Raw genomic sequence first — 16035 nt, 5'->3', positions numbered from 1 at the left:
AATTATGTAAATGATTATAGTTAGATGCCAAAATCTTCAGTTTTACATGTTCTATGTAGAATATTTCCCATTAATCTACATAAGTATTCACTGATTGCACGTAAAGAATTTTGGATCAGTGGTCCTGAATAGTTATTTACCTCTTCATAAATATATTCTGTCTCCCCATTAAAGGGGTAGGAATTATATATACCCTCTCAAAATGTAGCAATGCCCTATATTCAGTAAATTCTTATTGATGATGCTCCATTCATAGACTTTTAAGGATATAATCATCTGACTATTATAACACAAGTCATTCAAATTAGTTTCTGCCCTTTGCTGAAGTTTTAAAATATCTGAAATGATTATATCTGAAGAACAAAAGTTGGCAGATGTGGAAACATTTTTCACCACAGCAGCTCCTAGCCATGTCCCCTCTGTAGGCTGTGTATGCCTAAAATGTAATTGTTTGGAAGACTCTGAATGATCAGGAAAATTGTCCCCCTACTGAATAAGGACACAAGTGTGGTTTCAATATTCTAATGGACATTTATAATAATTCACCACTTTGAGTTGCAGGGAGAAGTTGAGAGGAAGTTTTAAGTTGGGTGATAATTGTGATCATTGGCAATGACTTGGATGGGGGGCAGGGAATATATGTTCTACTGGAAGGCTACCACCTGAAGCTAAAGAGATCATTTTCCAAGGAGACCCAAACTGAATGAGATGAGCAAAAAACAGTATTAGTCTTAATCCTGTGTTGTTAAAGAAGATGAGTATTTGTCCTGGGTTCATCTATGTTCATGAAATCAAATGTTTATTGAGTGCTTATCAAGTGCCAGACACCATACTAGGCAAAAAGGGGGATGTTAGTGTACAAGATTCATGTCTGTGCCCTAATGGAGCTCATGGTCTAGGGAGATACCTTCTCTTGATTAGACATTTTCCCTTAAAACAGTTCCAGCCTTGTCCAGCCTGTGTAAGCTTGTGTAAGCACCATTGTAGCTAGAATTAAGTCATATGTTCCTCCACCACATAAGAGTGTACATTGGGTACATTTTTACAGTGCTCCCAGCATTACCAAGTACCCTGAGAGAATCAGTTTGTGTATTACCACTAACTGATGAAAGCTCCACACCTACTAATTTCAAGGGGTTTAATTAACACAACCAGTTTGCACTGACCAACCTGGTTTTACTTCACCCAAGTGGTAAACCATTAAATAACATTAGCCTCCTAGGACTCTGTCACATGACTTGACTTCCAGCATTGCAGGACTCTCCTGACCCAATACCATTTTCATTCCTTAGGGTAATTCAATTATTGCTGCCATTTTTGAAAGTAAGTTAACATATTAGCCAGTGACGTGATAAAAGATTTATCAAAGCCACTAACTGCAAAATTAGACTTTATGTCTAAAGATATTTTTGAAGGTCTCAATGTATGGATTTTTGCAGTGTTAGACTGGTGTTATCTTGATGCACATTTAAAAAAATAAGGACGTAAAGGCTACAGTCTGACTTGATTCCATGCCCCTAAGTTAGCAACCATGGTACTGGTATGGACCCCAGAATCCTAAACCAACTTTGAGGCTTCTGGAAACTAGTCCACACTGTCAAATGTATGGCTACACATTCCTCTTCTGGTCTGCAATTTCCTCGGAAGGCCCCCAGTAATTGCTTCAGCTGCTCTACAAGGAATGTAGCTTCCAATCCAACTCAGAATTTGAGTCACTTCAGTTATAAAAACAAACTTACAATGTTCTCCCTCCTTAAAAAACACAACACTCAATTGTTTACATTCATGTCTTTATTAGTTTTGATGATCAGTACAACTGCTTTTACTTCAAGTGCAGGCATTCACTCCTGCATGTTCTAGGAATCATTAATCCCACGCTCAAATTAGAAAGCTATCAGAGGCAGTTTTTATTTTAATAAGCATGCAAAGATAAAAGTAGTAAAATGAAAAATAAATGGCCCTCCTTCAGGTAAAGAAAAATATGAGGATAAAGTCAACATCTTTATGAAGAAAGCATTCAAATAACGGGTCAATTTTTAAAAAAAATTCCTAGTCAGTGTATTTTACTTTCATTGATAATCAAAACCAGGCAATCTTTACAGTAGTTTAAATGTGAATAAGTGATGGACCTCTTATTGGTTTTATTTAAAGGTTAAAACACATCACCATCTCAATTCTTGGTATCCACAGTCATTTTAATTTCTGGCTTATGCTGAATTGTTATATGATCTTCAGACACCTCTACCCCCACGTATATAATTACTCATTATTTCTTTAAGATGGGTAACTCATAACATGAAAAGAGTAAACTGAAGTTCTGTGAAATTTAAGATGACACAAAAACAGTGCCCAACAGCCATTTTTCTCTACCTTTCCTCTTCCAACTCTGTTTCTTCTTCTTTGAAACCTTACTAGAAATGCTGTTTTTACAGGAAAGGTGATTATTAAAAAGGCCAAATGCTTTCATATTAGATCTTGTCAATAGTTAATTCCGGTTTCTTGGTGATCACATCTCTCATCTTCATTGCTTGCTATGGAAAAGTGAAATGTACTTGGAGTAAGAAGCACCAAAAGGAGGCAAGGAACCAAGCTCTGCACTGTCGGTTTCCTTTCCTGAGGAGGGCAAGCTCCAGCAGCCTCACTTGAAGGAGGCCTTCACTATCCTGCCTTTGATAGGCTGTGGAGGGCGCCAGTTCCTCACCAGGTGCACCGGGGGCTCATTTTCCACGCTGGAGTAGAGGCCCCGCAGCTTGGCCATCTGCAAGGGGCGAGGGAAGGCTGTCAGCATGACATTCGGACCAAGTGGACACATTAAGCGTGTGACAAAGAGTTAGAAATCGCCAGCTTTCTAAACAAGCAAACTACAAAACCTGTCTCCAATGTCCAGTCCAGAGTTATTTGGTTCTGAGTAACAAAAACCTTTTTTTTTTTTCTTTTTTTTTTTCAATTTGTAAAAACACTTTTCTTCCTTTTATACAGGATCACCATACCCTCTGGTCAAAACCTTTTCCTCCTGAATTCTGAAACAATTATTTTAATTTGACAGATCAGTATGAAATCTATCCCTTATGTAGGAGTGGAAGACAGTGCAACTAATAAGCTCAATTGGCCCTTCATTGCATAAGTTAATGAAGTCAATTTACATGAACATTTAGAAGGGAGGCCTGAGGAGAGAGGTCGAAGGTATTGAAAGCAGACAGACTGGAGGTGCAATCTCAGATCCTGCCCTTGGCTGTGTGATCATGAGCAAACTGCTTAACCTATCTGAGCCTCAGCCTACTTAGCTGTAAAACTGGGGAACCAGTACACACCTCACAAGGATGTTCAATCCCTTCCACCAGCATCTTCTCCCCAGGCCTGTATTTACCATTCCATCTCCTAAACAGGGCTCAGTATTTGGGAGTTCTCCAAATTAGCAAAGTCTAACTCATATGGATCTGTACCCTTCAGTGTTTCTAGAGCACAAACTCGGGCATTGTTCAGCATCACCGCCACCTTTAAATGTTTTTGCATTTAGCCTGGTGCCCTTTGGAAGTTGAGCTTTAGAAAGTTAAACAGGCTGATCGTAATTAACCGGGGCAAACTATGAAATCTCCAGTCGCAGAGCTGTTCCGTAAGCATCTATTGCTTTATATTTTCAGTTTAGCGTCTGTATCTCACAGAGCCCGCCGGCGACGGTAAGTCAGCGTGCTCTCAAGGCCGGCCCGCGGCCGCCGCTCACCTGTTCGTGGCTCACGGTGACCGGCTCCTTCAGCAGGAGCCACACGATGCACTCCTCGCAGGGCGGCGTGGTGAAGGAGCCGTGGTAGGTCCAGTAGTCTCGGCAGGCGGGGAACAGGCAGGACGGGTCGAAGTTCGTGAAGGGGGCCTCCTTGCCCTGGGAGACAGCGGGACCCAGCGCGGTGAGCGGACGCACGCGCATTGCCTGCCCCAGCGTCTCACCGTTTGGGGAGAATGGATTTCAAATGCAACAGAGAAAACGGAGCTTGTGAACAAGGACGTGCCTTTCAGAAATAAAGGGCAGATGGGGGAGGCTGGTTTGCATGGTATGACTTTGCTACAGTCAATTTTATTCCTTATTCACTCTAGGTAGCACTATAAATCTATCATTTCTCAAGAAAAAGGACAAACTCATTCTAAACTGTAACAGAAATATTTCGTACAAGTTAATGCTGTGGTTCTCGATGATACAAAACAGACTTGCATTTTTATTGAGTATCATACTCAGAATACTTACTTTCTCTGGTGGTAAAACTATAAAGCGTTTGATTAGAACAGAAAGAATTAAAGTGAGTCTGCTAAGTAGAAGAATCTACTGTTAAGATTTAAAATATACAGGTACCACCCAGGAGAGAAAGGGAAACACTAGGACCCAAACATTTAGTACCTCTGCATGTGTGTAAGTGTGTGTGTGTGTGTGTGTGTGTGTGTGTGTGTGTTGGGCAGGGGAACACCACTCAACTTCTCTCTCAAACACTTCATTAAAAATGTAGTTATCTGACAGGTTGACTATGAGGATTAAATAAACTTATGTATGTGAAACTGCTCTAAAACCTATAAACCATAAAAATATACATACAAATATAATAGCATTTGCTTTTATATGTATGCTTAGCATATTCATCAAACTTACTAACAGATTTTAGGTGAAAGAAATACACTTGAAAATGTAAAAAGAAAAAATTGACATACCCTGCTTTTATGTTCTGGGAGGGAAAATGATTTTTTTTACCTTCGTCTTAATTTTGTCCAGCGCATCAAGGAGCAGCTGGAACTCGCCTTTCTCATGTCCTATCTGTAAAAAAAAAAAGAAAAAGTAAACCAACAACTATAGTTTTCTCTTCTCCATAATTTAGGATTGTCTTAAAAACTAATTTTAATCCATCCATCTACAACTAGTGTTTATAAATCTGTCAGAATATCTTGTACTAAGCAAAAACATAAGTTTATTCCCCCCCCCAAGATTTTAGAGTATATATTTTCTGAACTAAACTTGGACTCCAGGCCTCTGAAGTACAAAACCACAAATTACATGTTGATTGACATCTATGTCCTTGACCTTCTCTGTGAAGTCAGTCTACTTTTCTTTCTAATAGAATTAGAGCTAGGATGGATTCAATGTATCTAAAACTAAACTCGTTGTCTTTCTGCTCAGACCCACTCCACTTCCTGTAGTACTGTGTTCAAGCACTGAAAATGACCCAATGAATTCAGAACATAAAACAAATTAGGTCATTCAAAAAGAAAGAAGCTAGATTTTCACCTCTGGCTTAAAATCTTGGTTATGTTACCACTGAATTCATGTGTTAATGACACTAAGTCCTCTCTAAACCAAGGCTGGCTCAACAACACACACATTCCATGTGCTATCTTAGCCTGGGATCATGTGAGTGGTGGCCACCCTAAGCCGAGTGGATGTCCAGCCAGGGACTCGGCATCACAGACGTTCCCAACATTGGCTTTTCTGGTTTCCACTGCAATTGACGTGGAGTAGCAGGAAAGGGTAATGAACAATGCTGCCCTTGCCCTCACTGCCAGTGAAATAAGCGCCTTCAAAGGCTCCATCTCCACTGCCCCTACACACACACCACACACACACACATACATCCTGCATCTTGAGAAAATTTAGAAGTGCTAGGGGTACTGAAGTATGGCAAAAGTTACTCTTTTAAGGGAGAGCAAAAAATTTTGAGCTGATCTTAACAGAAATATCTTGACTAGTTGAATGAATACTGAAATTCATTCCTCTCTCCCCTTTAAATAAAAGGAGGGAGTAAAACTTAAGCATTGATAAGGAACTAAACTTTGAAAAAAATATATGGTCAATTTTTACCTTACCTTCAGAAAAATGCCAATCACAGCTACTCCGTCAGGTTGCTTCAGAGCACTTCCAAAACTGTTATACTTTGAATTCCAGTGAACCAAATGAAGCTGAAACCATAGAACAGAGGTTATGAGGTAAATTCCTAAAATAAGGAAATAAGTATAAAATTATTCACAGTAAACCCAATAATTATACAGTCTAAGGTTGCTGAACACTCTCACAGAAGTTGACAGAATTCTAAAAATTAACATGCAATATTTTGGTAAGACTTTTAATGGTTCAAATTAAAAGTTATGATAGGTAGAATCGGTGAAAACTGAACTTTCGTTAAACCAATTCAAAATATTATTTTAGCTTTGTACAACATTAGTCCTTTTTCTGACCAAATCAAACAGTGAAACACAGAGTTATAAACAGGAATCTGCTAGCATTCTAAAGTCACAACTAACTGGGAAGTAGGAGAGGAAAAATAAGGGGACAAATTCTTAGGTGTCTTCATGCCTCTCTCCTTTCAGCAACAAATGGTCTAGAACCGGGTGGTAACCTTACCTTAATAATGTTGAGGTGCTAAGATAGACACTAGTTAAATTAGTCAAATTTTTCACATTGCATTATATAGAATGGCAAGAGAATACAATAGTTCATGGCAATTTAGAAGTATTTTATTCAAGACCAAAAGTGTGAGATAATCCCACATGTAAAGACCAAACTGCAAGCCTTGCCCACATTTGTAAGGAATATACTAAACTTTCCCCATTTGTGGGGAAAGATGTCTGGAAGGCATTCTCAATTAATTTATCCTGTCACTGGCTGTCTAGATGGGCTGTAGAGAAATGATCACAGGGAAGTACTTCGGGTCTCCTATAGTTTAGTTTAACGGTTTAGTCAAATTTAGTTAGGCTGCCTAATGATGCTGCCTAAGAGAGTGTCCACAAGTGGCTCCAAGGTTTCTGTCTCAGCTCCTATGGTTGACCAGAGTCTGCCTCTGGAAGAGTTTGGCAGTACAAATAGAATATCCTCACCTCCAGGGCATTTGTCACCCCTTATAGGCTTGGCTTTATACAGAGAACATGCAGGAGGCTTGTCTTATTTCCTTGTAATTTGATGCCTTGATCTGAGCTACAAATCATGGGTTTCCATTAATGGGTTAACTGGAACAGAGAGTAGTATTTGTTCATATTAAATTGTGTGTATCTATATCTAGCTATCTCTGTATAAGTACATATGTACATATAAAATCACACACATACACACACATATGCACACCCTTCATTAAGAGACTAGAGCATGAGCATTAGCCAGAATTACTAAGTGCTATTTTTAAAGCACCACAGTCTTGTAAAAGAGGCAGCTTAGAGCACTGGGCAGGATGATGAACTATGAAGCCAATCAGCATAAGGTAGAGCACAGGTCTAGCACTCATGCGCTGTGTGACTTTGTTATGTAACTTTCCTGTGCCTCAGTTTCCTTGTCTGTAACCCATCTCATAGTGTGCTGAGAGGATCAAATGAGTTAGTACTTGTAGGCACTTAATAAGTATTAGCTACCATTATCTTTTCAGTTCCAGTCAGGTCCCTGGCTTTTTAAAAAATATTATTATTAAGCTGCTATCCAATTTCTAAATACAACCTTGAAATTCTTCATGCATGACACTAACTCACCTACACTCTCTTAACTGTCTAACCTAGAATGTTTGGCAGCTTCAGTTTATGCTAAACTATTGCAGCTCTTTTCATAACTACAGGCTTGAAGCAAACGCATTGGATGCTATTCTGTCATTATCGTTCAGTTTTCAGTTTTCACTGGGTGAGATCCAGAGTGGGTAATGGCAATTCCTCCTACCTCCGCTGCATACTTGACTCCATCCACGCTGTGCTCAGAGCCGTGATCATCCGAGGAGCCCCAGTGAAGATGAAACTGGCGAAGCCGGTAGGGTGCAGTGAGAGGACCACCTCTCAGCACTGTGATTCAGAGAAGCCAGGTCAGCAGTGAACTCACACTTCTTTTACAGAGCCCTGCTTTAAACAGCCCTTATAGCCTAAGCTTGATGGGCTGGGCTGATGGTGCCATTCCCAAGCACACTGGTCTCTTTCTCACAAAGTCAAGTCTTGGGTTATATCAAAATAAATGCTTTCTCTTCTCTGTCTTTCTGATTTTGTTTGCTTGTTTTATTATTTTTTAAATGTCAGTTTAACATGTATGAAAATAAAATTAAAACAGGAGATGGGCAATGAAAACCACCAAAGCACAGGTCTGTTGTGTGGCGCACTGGGGAGAACAGGATATTTGAGAGCCAGGCAGACGTAGGTTCCAATCCCGGCCCCACCCCCTGCTAGTTGTGTGATCTCAGGCAAATTGCTAAACTTCTCTGAACCCATTTCTGCATCTCTCTGAAGGTGATAATAATACTGACCTTTCAGAGCTGCTGTGAGGATTAAATGAGATTAAGGGCTTTAAACTGCTCATCACAGTGCCCAGCACAGTCATCACTGAACAAATGTGAATTCCTTCTCCATGTCTCGCCTCACTACACTTTTCTTCAGTACTACAGGCAAGAGCTCTCATCCATGTCTAATTCAGACTGTGTTTACTCAAATGAGAGGAAATGGAAAATTCAGAAGTTTCCCAGGGAATCAATCAATGTGGACCCCTAAACGAGATGATTCTCCATAGCATGAATGTGAGTTTGCTGTCCAAATACCTCAACCTGGCACTTAACTTGGTTTCACTTCATTCAGCCTGGGGAGTGATTTAGAAGTTCAAATATTTTCTAAAGGATATTGGAAACTATACAGAAACCCTAAAATAAAAATTTAGCAACATAAGCTAGATCAAAATAGAATTCAGAGGGTAGCTATTCTAGAAAAGATTGACCAACTGTTGGTGCTGAAATGGCACACTGAAAGCCATAGTATAGGTCTAAAACAATAGAACGAGGCTTGTATAAGCTTGGTCATGTAGGAATGACTGGTTTGATTAATTGCATTTTTTTCTATCCAACCACTAGGAACAGTTATTATTTGGTCATATGAGTCCAATTTATTAGGATGAATTATATGAAATTGTCAATAGTCAATCATTTTTGCTTACAAAAAGTCATTTTCATGTGATCCAACCTAACAGATACTGTTTAATTTTGTTACTAATCCTTCAGAATGGAACTTGATTTAAATGGATAAGAGAAAAAAAGTAGCAGATACCAACGAGATTATTGTTTAAGAAAATATATTTTTATGATATTCCTTACCTGGAACCTGCTAGTAGGTAGAAATTATAACTATTACTCTTTAATTACAACATTATTGAGAATATTCATTCCTATACATCAGTAAGGATAATTTTAAATTTTTTACAAATGTGGTTATAGGAAAATGTATTACTGTATATCAAGCACCAAAATGCTAAAGGTAGATTCTTACTTCATTCACAGTGAAATAAAGCATTTCTAATTAGCCTTCTTTTATTTCATTGATTTGCTTAATAGTGTAGGTGAAATAAAGAGATTTTTTTAAACATGAGATTTTTCATTTTCACACAAATACAAATCACAACTCAAGAAGAAATTGTCAGATTCTTCAAAAACACTCACCAAAATGATTAGTCAGATGAACCCCACTGAAGCATTGAAGGCAAGTCTTCTTGATTCATACAGTGGGTCTACTCTCTCCCCTGGATTGGCCCCTACCCACACAGCAGAGGAAGAGAGTACCTACTTGGTTTCTTTGCTATGTTCCTTGCTCTGTAGAATGGAATCTGTGCCACTTTTGGGACTGGGAGCCTTGCTCTCCAGGCCTTGGTTAGGAAGCAAAAAACCCCTAAGGTGTAGACCATCAGAGCCTGAAGAACACTCATTTGGATTCATTACCATCACCTCCCTATCAAGCTTCATTTCAGGAATGCATTGCCAACTTTTAGCTTGGGCATGGGGCCACTTTGTAGCAGCCTGGGTGACCAGCATTAGAGAGTGAGACATTCCTCTTCTATGTATAAACATAATTCTTCAAGACTAGAGCAAAGTCAAATGTCATCTCCTTTTTCAGAGAAGAAGTGCCCCCCGCTTCCCACCAATTCTGTTGCTGTGTCATAAATCACATTTTGCCAATATCGATGTTGAAAATGTTCACGTGTCTCTACCTAAGTGTGATACTTACTTGACCTGTCATAAGTATCATCAAACACAACCCTGCAGGTCTTCCCATTGTTCAGGATGGTCTTGGCAGATCCGGGGTCATAAGATGCTGACCATGGCTTCAGGGAAGGGTCGTGCTTGATGTCTTTAGTGTGCAATTCAATGGGCGACTGGTTGTCTCCCTTGGCAATCGGGTAAAGTTCATGCCAGTGGTCAGGACCTGGGAAATCAAAGTGAGGGGATTTATTTATTTGGTGGCACAATCCAAGCCCTCTTTCTAAGTGACTAAACCAGCAAAATACACAGAGGCTAGCCAGTGATTATAAAAAGGTCTTGAATATCAGATTGGGCAATACAAGGCTTAGTGTTTAAGACCTGTTCATAGTTTTGTTAATAGTGTACCTGGAGACTATACTTAACTCCGTGTATTTCCTCAAATTTTCCGTGTATTTGCTCAAATATAGCCTCAAAGCCTTATTTTTGAAGTGGACTTCATCACATGTTTTACCAATGCCATCTTCTGTCATAGAGCTGGAATAAAATAACACTGACCCTAAGTAGATTTCAGAGCATATCCATATTCCTTTTCCCATGGGTAAGCAGGAGCTGCAGGCAGAGCAGCTTAGACCAATACCAGGCTCAGAGAGGTTAAGTGCTTGCCCAGTATCATGGAGAAGGGGACAGTGAGAACTGGCCCTCGGTGGTCTGACTTCTCCGTCAGAGGCACTGCGATCTGGGCTAGTTACCGAACCTCTCTGCGCTTCAGTTTCCTCCAATGGGAGTAATAACAGCTCCACACCACGGAGAACTAAATCAGATAAAAAGTAAAAGGGTCAGCAGTGTTTGGCACTCGGGAAGTGCTCGGTAAATGTTAGTTTCCATCTACTGCACCGCACTTGCTGGAGGTGCGCACTTTCTGAGCAGCACCATCCCGGACTGACCGGGAGCCACTGCCCACACTCACCGTTGTGGTCGGCGTAGCCCCACTCCTTGGCCATGGTCGTTTTCTTGGGCACTGGACGGCTGCTGCCTTCTCTCCTCCGCCGTGCACAGTCCCCGTGAGCCCTCACCTTTTATATAGGTCCCCCCACACTTGCACGGCCTTATTAGGTCAGCGAGGGTGGGGTGGGGGGCTAAACAGGATTGGGGTGGTATTTGGGAGGCGGAGTGGGGAAGCCAATGAATTCCAAAAGCTGGACAGCTGTCGGGGTGGGGGGAGATGGGCGGAGGGCATCCTTCCCCTCACCTCTCCCTCCCCCTCCCCTCTCCTCCCCTCCCCTCCCCTCTCCTCCCCTCCCCTCCCCTCTCCTCCCCTCCCCTCCCCTCTCCTCCCCTCCCCTCCCCTCTCCTCCCGTCCCCTCCCCTCTCCTCCCCTCCCCTCTCCCTGGGAGCGCTTCTCCTGGCCCTTCTATTCCTCCCTCCCGGCTCCTAAAGCTGCACGGCTCTCTAACCCCGGGCGCCGATATGCAGAAATGCCGGCGACTTTTGCCTCCTCCTCCTCCCTCCTCCCTCCCTCCCTCCTCCAAGCTTTTTTTTTTTTTTTTTTTTTGGTAAGGGGGGATGGGGCGTGGTAGTTGTGCTTAGCCTCCAACTAAAATCTGCACCCCGCCGGCACTTGCAGCCTCACTTAGAAGTTGCTTTTAGCGCAGGCTGCCGGTCTGGCTGCGGTCTCCAGATGCTTCTGCGGGTTTATTTCGCTCCAGCGATCCGGTTTCGGTGGCTGGAAAGAACACGTTTGTTTGCCTGACCCATGTTTGACTCCCTTGCAGGCAACTTGTAAAATCCTAGCAGCAAAGGATGGGAAGAAAGAGGCCGGAGGGCAGGTTCTCTAACTCTGTTATTCTTGAGAGATTGACGATGCCAGATCCCTGAACCACACCAGGCAGCATTTCTTAACCTCGTGGGTCCCTTTGGTCCTCAGGACTCCGAGGGCTGGGTCTCGGGAATCGGGGAGAGATCTGGATGCAGGTTACCGCAGAGCAGGAGCCTGATTTACCGACTGCGTGAGCTGTAAGTCTGCTCACGAAAAGTCGAGAACCTTCTGGAGTGTTGGAAGGCCACGAACATAAAGTGAGTCATATTGTGTAAAACGTATGACCTCATTTTCCAAGACATAATGAAAGACTGGAAGAAAAGAGAGCGGAAAATTTTCCAGAATTGCTTTGTATTTTTTTTCTCCCCCTCCCAAGTTGTTTTATAGTACGATAACCCACACAAAAGGAGAACAGAACTGGCGTATCCAGTGTGCACATGTCGAAGATATATTTTTAAACGTCTGGTTGTAGTTCACACTGAAGAACCAGTGTAGTAGGTATTTACAGTTTTAAGAGTATATAAATTTTTTTCTTTGTTCCAGGTCAGTATTAATTTTATTTCTAAAAAAGACAGCAAGAAGAGATAAGCCTAATTCCAGTGCTGTCTTGAACAAGGTTGTAATATACATTTTCTTAATTACTTTGACTTTTATTGATGTTAGGCTTTTGTATTTGGGAATTACAAAACTTGAAAAGGAAATCTCTCATCATGGTAAAGATAGCTCATCCCCAAGGCATGTGGAATGACTAACCACACTCATAACCTGGACGCCAGGGGAGTCACTCCCCAGCGTATTTTTGTGACCAGGGATTATTTGATCCACACAACAGCGATGTGGAATCAAGAACTGAGATGGTTTGGAAAATCCAAGCAAACAGCAATGCAAATGCCCTTAGACTCTGAGCTCAAATATGTCAGTGTTGGATTAGAAAGGCTACTGAGTTGGCATATCTGGGCCATTTTTCTGCTTCACTGTGATAGTGTGCTGCTGTAGTTTGTGGTTAATAGAGGTTATATTCTGCATAATTATTTGTATTAGTAAACTACGATCCTGTGCCAATTCACGAAATTGTTTCCATCTCTCTTTTTCTGCTATATGTGGTTAGAAGATTGATAACTAAATTTCATGTTATTTGATACAGTAATGATACAGGTAAAGTTTTTTAATAAAGTCTTTATACCAAGCAAGGCCAACAATCCAGGAATTCATCATATTGTTACTATTTATGCATAGAGTTTTAAAATGGGTTGTCATTAATTAAAATTTTAAAAAGACTGTGCAAAGTAATAAATTAAACACTTGCACAATAGCACATAATTTCACATAAACACTAGTTAGAATTTGCAAAGTGAAATGTTTAATAGGTTTGGGCTTGTGGTCTTGAAAACTAATGTTGGTTTTTTCATTGTACTTTCTTGTGAGAGTTAATCAAAATTGGAATTTCAAGACAGTTTATATCATGTCATTTTAGACCATAATATATTTTTCAGAAACCCCAAATTAATCATCTGCATATGAATTGATTTACTCCAGCATGTTTGTCTATAAATTTGAAAATTCCCTGTCAACAGAGCAAAGAGAAAAATCTAAATTGTGTCCAAGACACTGAGATTTCTGGAGTTGGCTTGAAAAAAGAAAACTGTTAGGTATACATTGAGAAAAATCATGCCAGAAAAAGAGCTACAAATCATCCCTTAGCATGTACATAGAATTTCTCTTAGCACTATTATTGGAAAGTTGATGTATTGGGCAATTTGTAAGATTTATCCCCCAAAATGAGTGTGTTCATACAGGGAAAGGAAGAGAGAGAGAGAGAGAACAGAGTAATAAAGGAAGATAATTTGGATAAATAAAATTATTGAGAGGAGGGAGTGTCTGAATGTAGAAGTTTCAGGTGGTATGTTAAAATTATAAACTCGAAAGATCTAAGTTGATAAAATTTAAACATATTTTTACTCTAGATTTGGCATTTTATTTTGCAAGATGCTAGGTAATATAACCAAGTCAAATCTTCTGCAAGTTGATACATTTGGTGTTTCTAGTGCATCAGAAACAAACAAAAGAAGTGAGAAATTGCCTATTTATTCACCTCTGCAATCAAAGCATAAATTAGGATTTGAAGTAATTACATAATTGTGCTTAAATATCTCATATGTTATAGGGATATGTATTTTCTACCACATTTTTATTTTCAGAGAACAAATTCTGGGATACAAATGTAAATATGGCTAATAAAAAATTTAAAAAAATAATTTTTAGCCTTCAGTTTATCTCTTTTTTAATTTATTTTTGATTGAGGTAACATTGGTTTATAACATTATGTAAGTTTCATGTGTACATCCTTATATTTCTAATTCTTTTTTAAAATTGAAGTATAGTTGATTTACAATATTATATTAATTTCAGATGTACAACTCAATATTTTCAGGTGTATAATATTTTTATAGATTATACTCCATTTAAAATCATTATAAAATATCAGCTATATTCCCTCTGTTGTACAATATATACTTGTAGCTTATTTATTTTAGGCATAGTCGTTTATACCTCTTAATACCCTATCCTTATCTTGCTCCTCACCCATTCCTTTTCCCCAATGGTAACCACTAGTTTGATCTCTATATCTGTGAATCTGTTTCTGTTTTGTAAATTCGTTCGTTTCTTTTACTTTTTAGAGTTCACATATAAGTGATAACACACAGTGTTTGTCTTTGTCTGATTTATTTTACTAAGCATAATACCCTTCAGGTCCATCCATGTTGTTGCAAATGGCAGAATTTCATTCTTTATTATGGCTGAGCAGCATTCCACTGTGTGTGTGTGTGTGTGTGTGTGTGTGTGTGTGTGACACATCTTCTTTATCCATTCAACTGTTGATGGACACTTAGGTTGCTTTCATATCTTGGCTATTGTAAGTAATGCTGCTATGAATATTGGGGTGCATGCATCTTTTCAAAGTAATGGTTTAATTTTCCTCTTATGTATACCCAGGAGTGGAATTGCTGGATCATATGGTTGTTCTATTTTTAGTTTTTTGAGGAAATTCCATACTGTTTCCCATAGTGGCTGCACCAGTTTATGTTCCCACCAGCAGTGTACTTGGGTTCGCTCTTCTCCATATCCTTGCCAACATTTGTTATTTGTACTTTTCGACGCTAGCCATTCTGACAGGAGTGAAGTGATATCTTCTTATGATTTTGATTTCCATTTCTCTGATGATTAGTAATGTTGAGCACCTTTTTGTGTGCCTGCTGCCCATCTATATATCTTTGGAAAAATCCAGTTCTTCTGCCCATTTTTTAATCAGATTGTTTGGTTTTTTGATATTGAGTTGTATGAGCTGTTCATATATTTTGGATATTAACCCTTTATTGGACATATCATTTGCAAGTATTTTCTCCCATTCAGTAGGTTGTCTTTTTGTTTTGTTGAAGTTTCCTTTTCTGTGCAAAGGTTTCAAGTTTGATGAGGTCCCATTTGCTTATTTTTGCTTTTTGTTTTCATTGCCTTAGGAGATAGATCCAAAAATATTGCTACGATTTATGTCAAAGAGTGTTCTACCTATGTTTTCTTCTAGGAGTTTTGTAGTTTCTGGTCCTCCAGTTAGGTCTTTAATCCATTTTGAGGTTTTTGGTTTTGTGAGTTTTTTTTTGTATATGTTATGAGAAAACGTTCTAATTTCATTCTTTTATTGTAGCTGTCCAATTTTCCCAGCACCACTTATTGAAGAGACTATCTTTTCTCCATTGTATATTCTTGTCTCTTTTGTCATAGATTAAATGACAATAGGTGTGTGGGTTTATTTCTGGGCACTCTCTACTGTTCCATTGATCTATGTATCTGTTTTTGTGTCAGTACCATACTGTTTTGACAACTTTGTAGTACAGTCTAAAGTCAGGGAGCATGATACCTCCAGCTCAGTTTTTCTTTCTCAAGATTGCTTTGGCTATTTGGAGTCTTTTGTGGTTCCCTGTAAATTTTAGGATTATTGTTCTAGTCTGTGAAAATGTCATGGATATTCTGATAGGGATTGCATTAAATCTGTTGATTGCTTTGGGTAGTAATGACAGTTTAACAATATTAATTCTTCTAATCCATAAACATGGGATACCTTTCCATTTATTTGTGTCATCTTCAATTTCCTTCATCAGTGTCTTATAGTTTTCAGAGTAGAAGCCTTTCACCTCCTTGGTTAAGTGTATTCCTAGGTATTTTATTCTATTGATACAATTTCAAACAGAATTATTTTCTTGTTTTCTCTTTCTG

At 39.5% G+C, this 16035-nt stretch overlaps 1 protein-coding gene across 1 annotated transcript; it reads right to left on the bottom strand.

The window, feature by feature from the left end:
* Positions 1 to 1791: 1791 nt before the first annotated feature.
* On the bottom strand, positions 1792 to 11196 carry CA3 (carbonic anhydrase 3). Its single transcript, XM_061171350.1, has 7 exons — positions 10918 to 11196; positions 9976 to 10173; positions 7667 to 7785; positions 5839 to 5931; positions 4733 to 4795; positions 3722 to 3877; positions 1792 to 2758 (listed from the first exon to the last, which is right to left on the bottom strand). The coding sequence occupies exons 1-7, from the start codon at positions 10949 to 10951 to the stop codon at positions 2639 to 2641; spliced, it is 783 nt and encodes a 260-aa protein (XP_061027333.1). The 5' UTR covers positions 10952 to 11196; the 3' UTR covers positions 1792 to 2638.
* Positions 11197 to 16035: the final 4839 nt, after the last annotated feature.

This window comes from Eubalaena glacialis, chromosome 17 (assembly GCF_028564815.1).
Source record: "Eubalaena glacialis isolate mEubGla1 chromosome 17, mEubGla1.1.hap2.+ XY, whole genome shotgun sequence".
Classification (NCBI taxonomy): domain Eukaryota; kingdom Metazoa; phylum Chordata; class Mammalia; order Artiodactyla; family Balaenidae; genus Eubalaena; species Eubalaena glacialis.
Note: the sequence above shows the minus strand (reverse complement) of the source record. Positions and strands in the feature narration are given on the sequence as shown.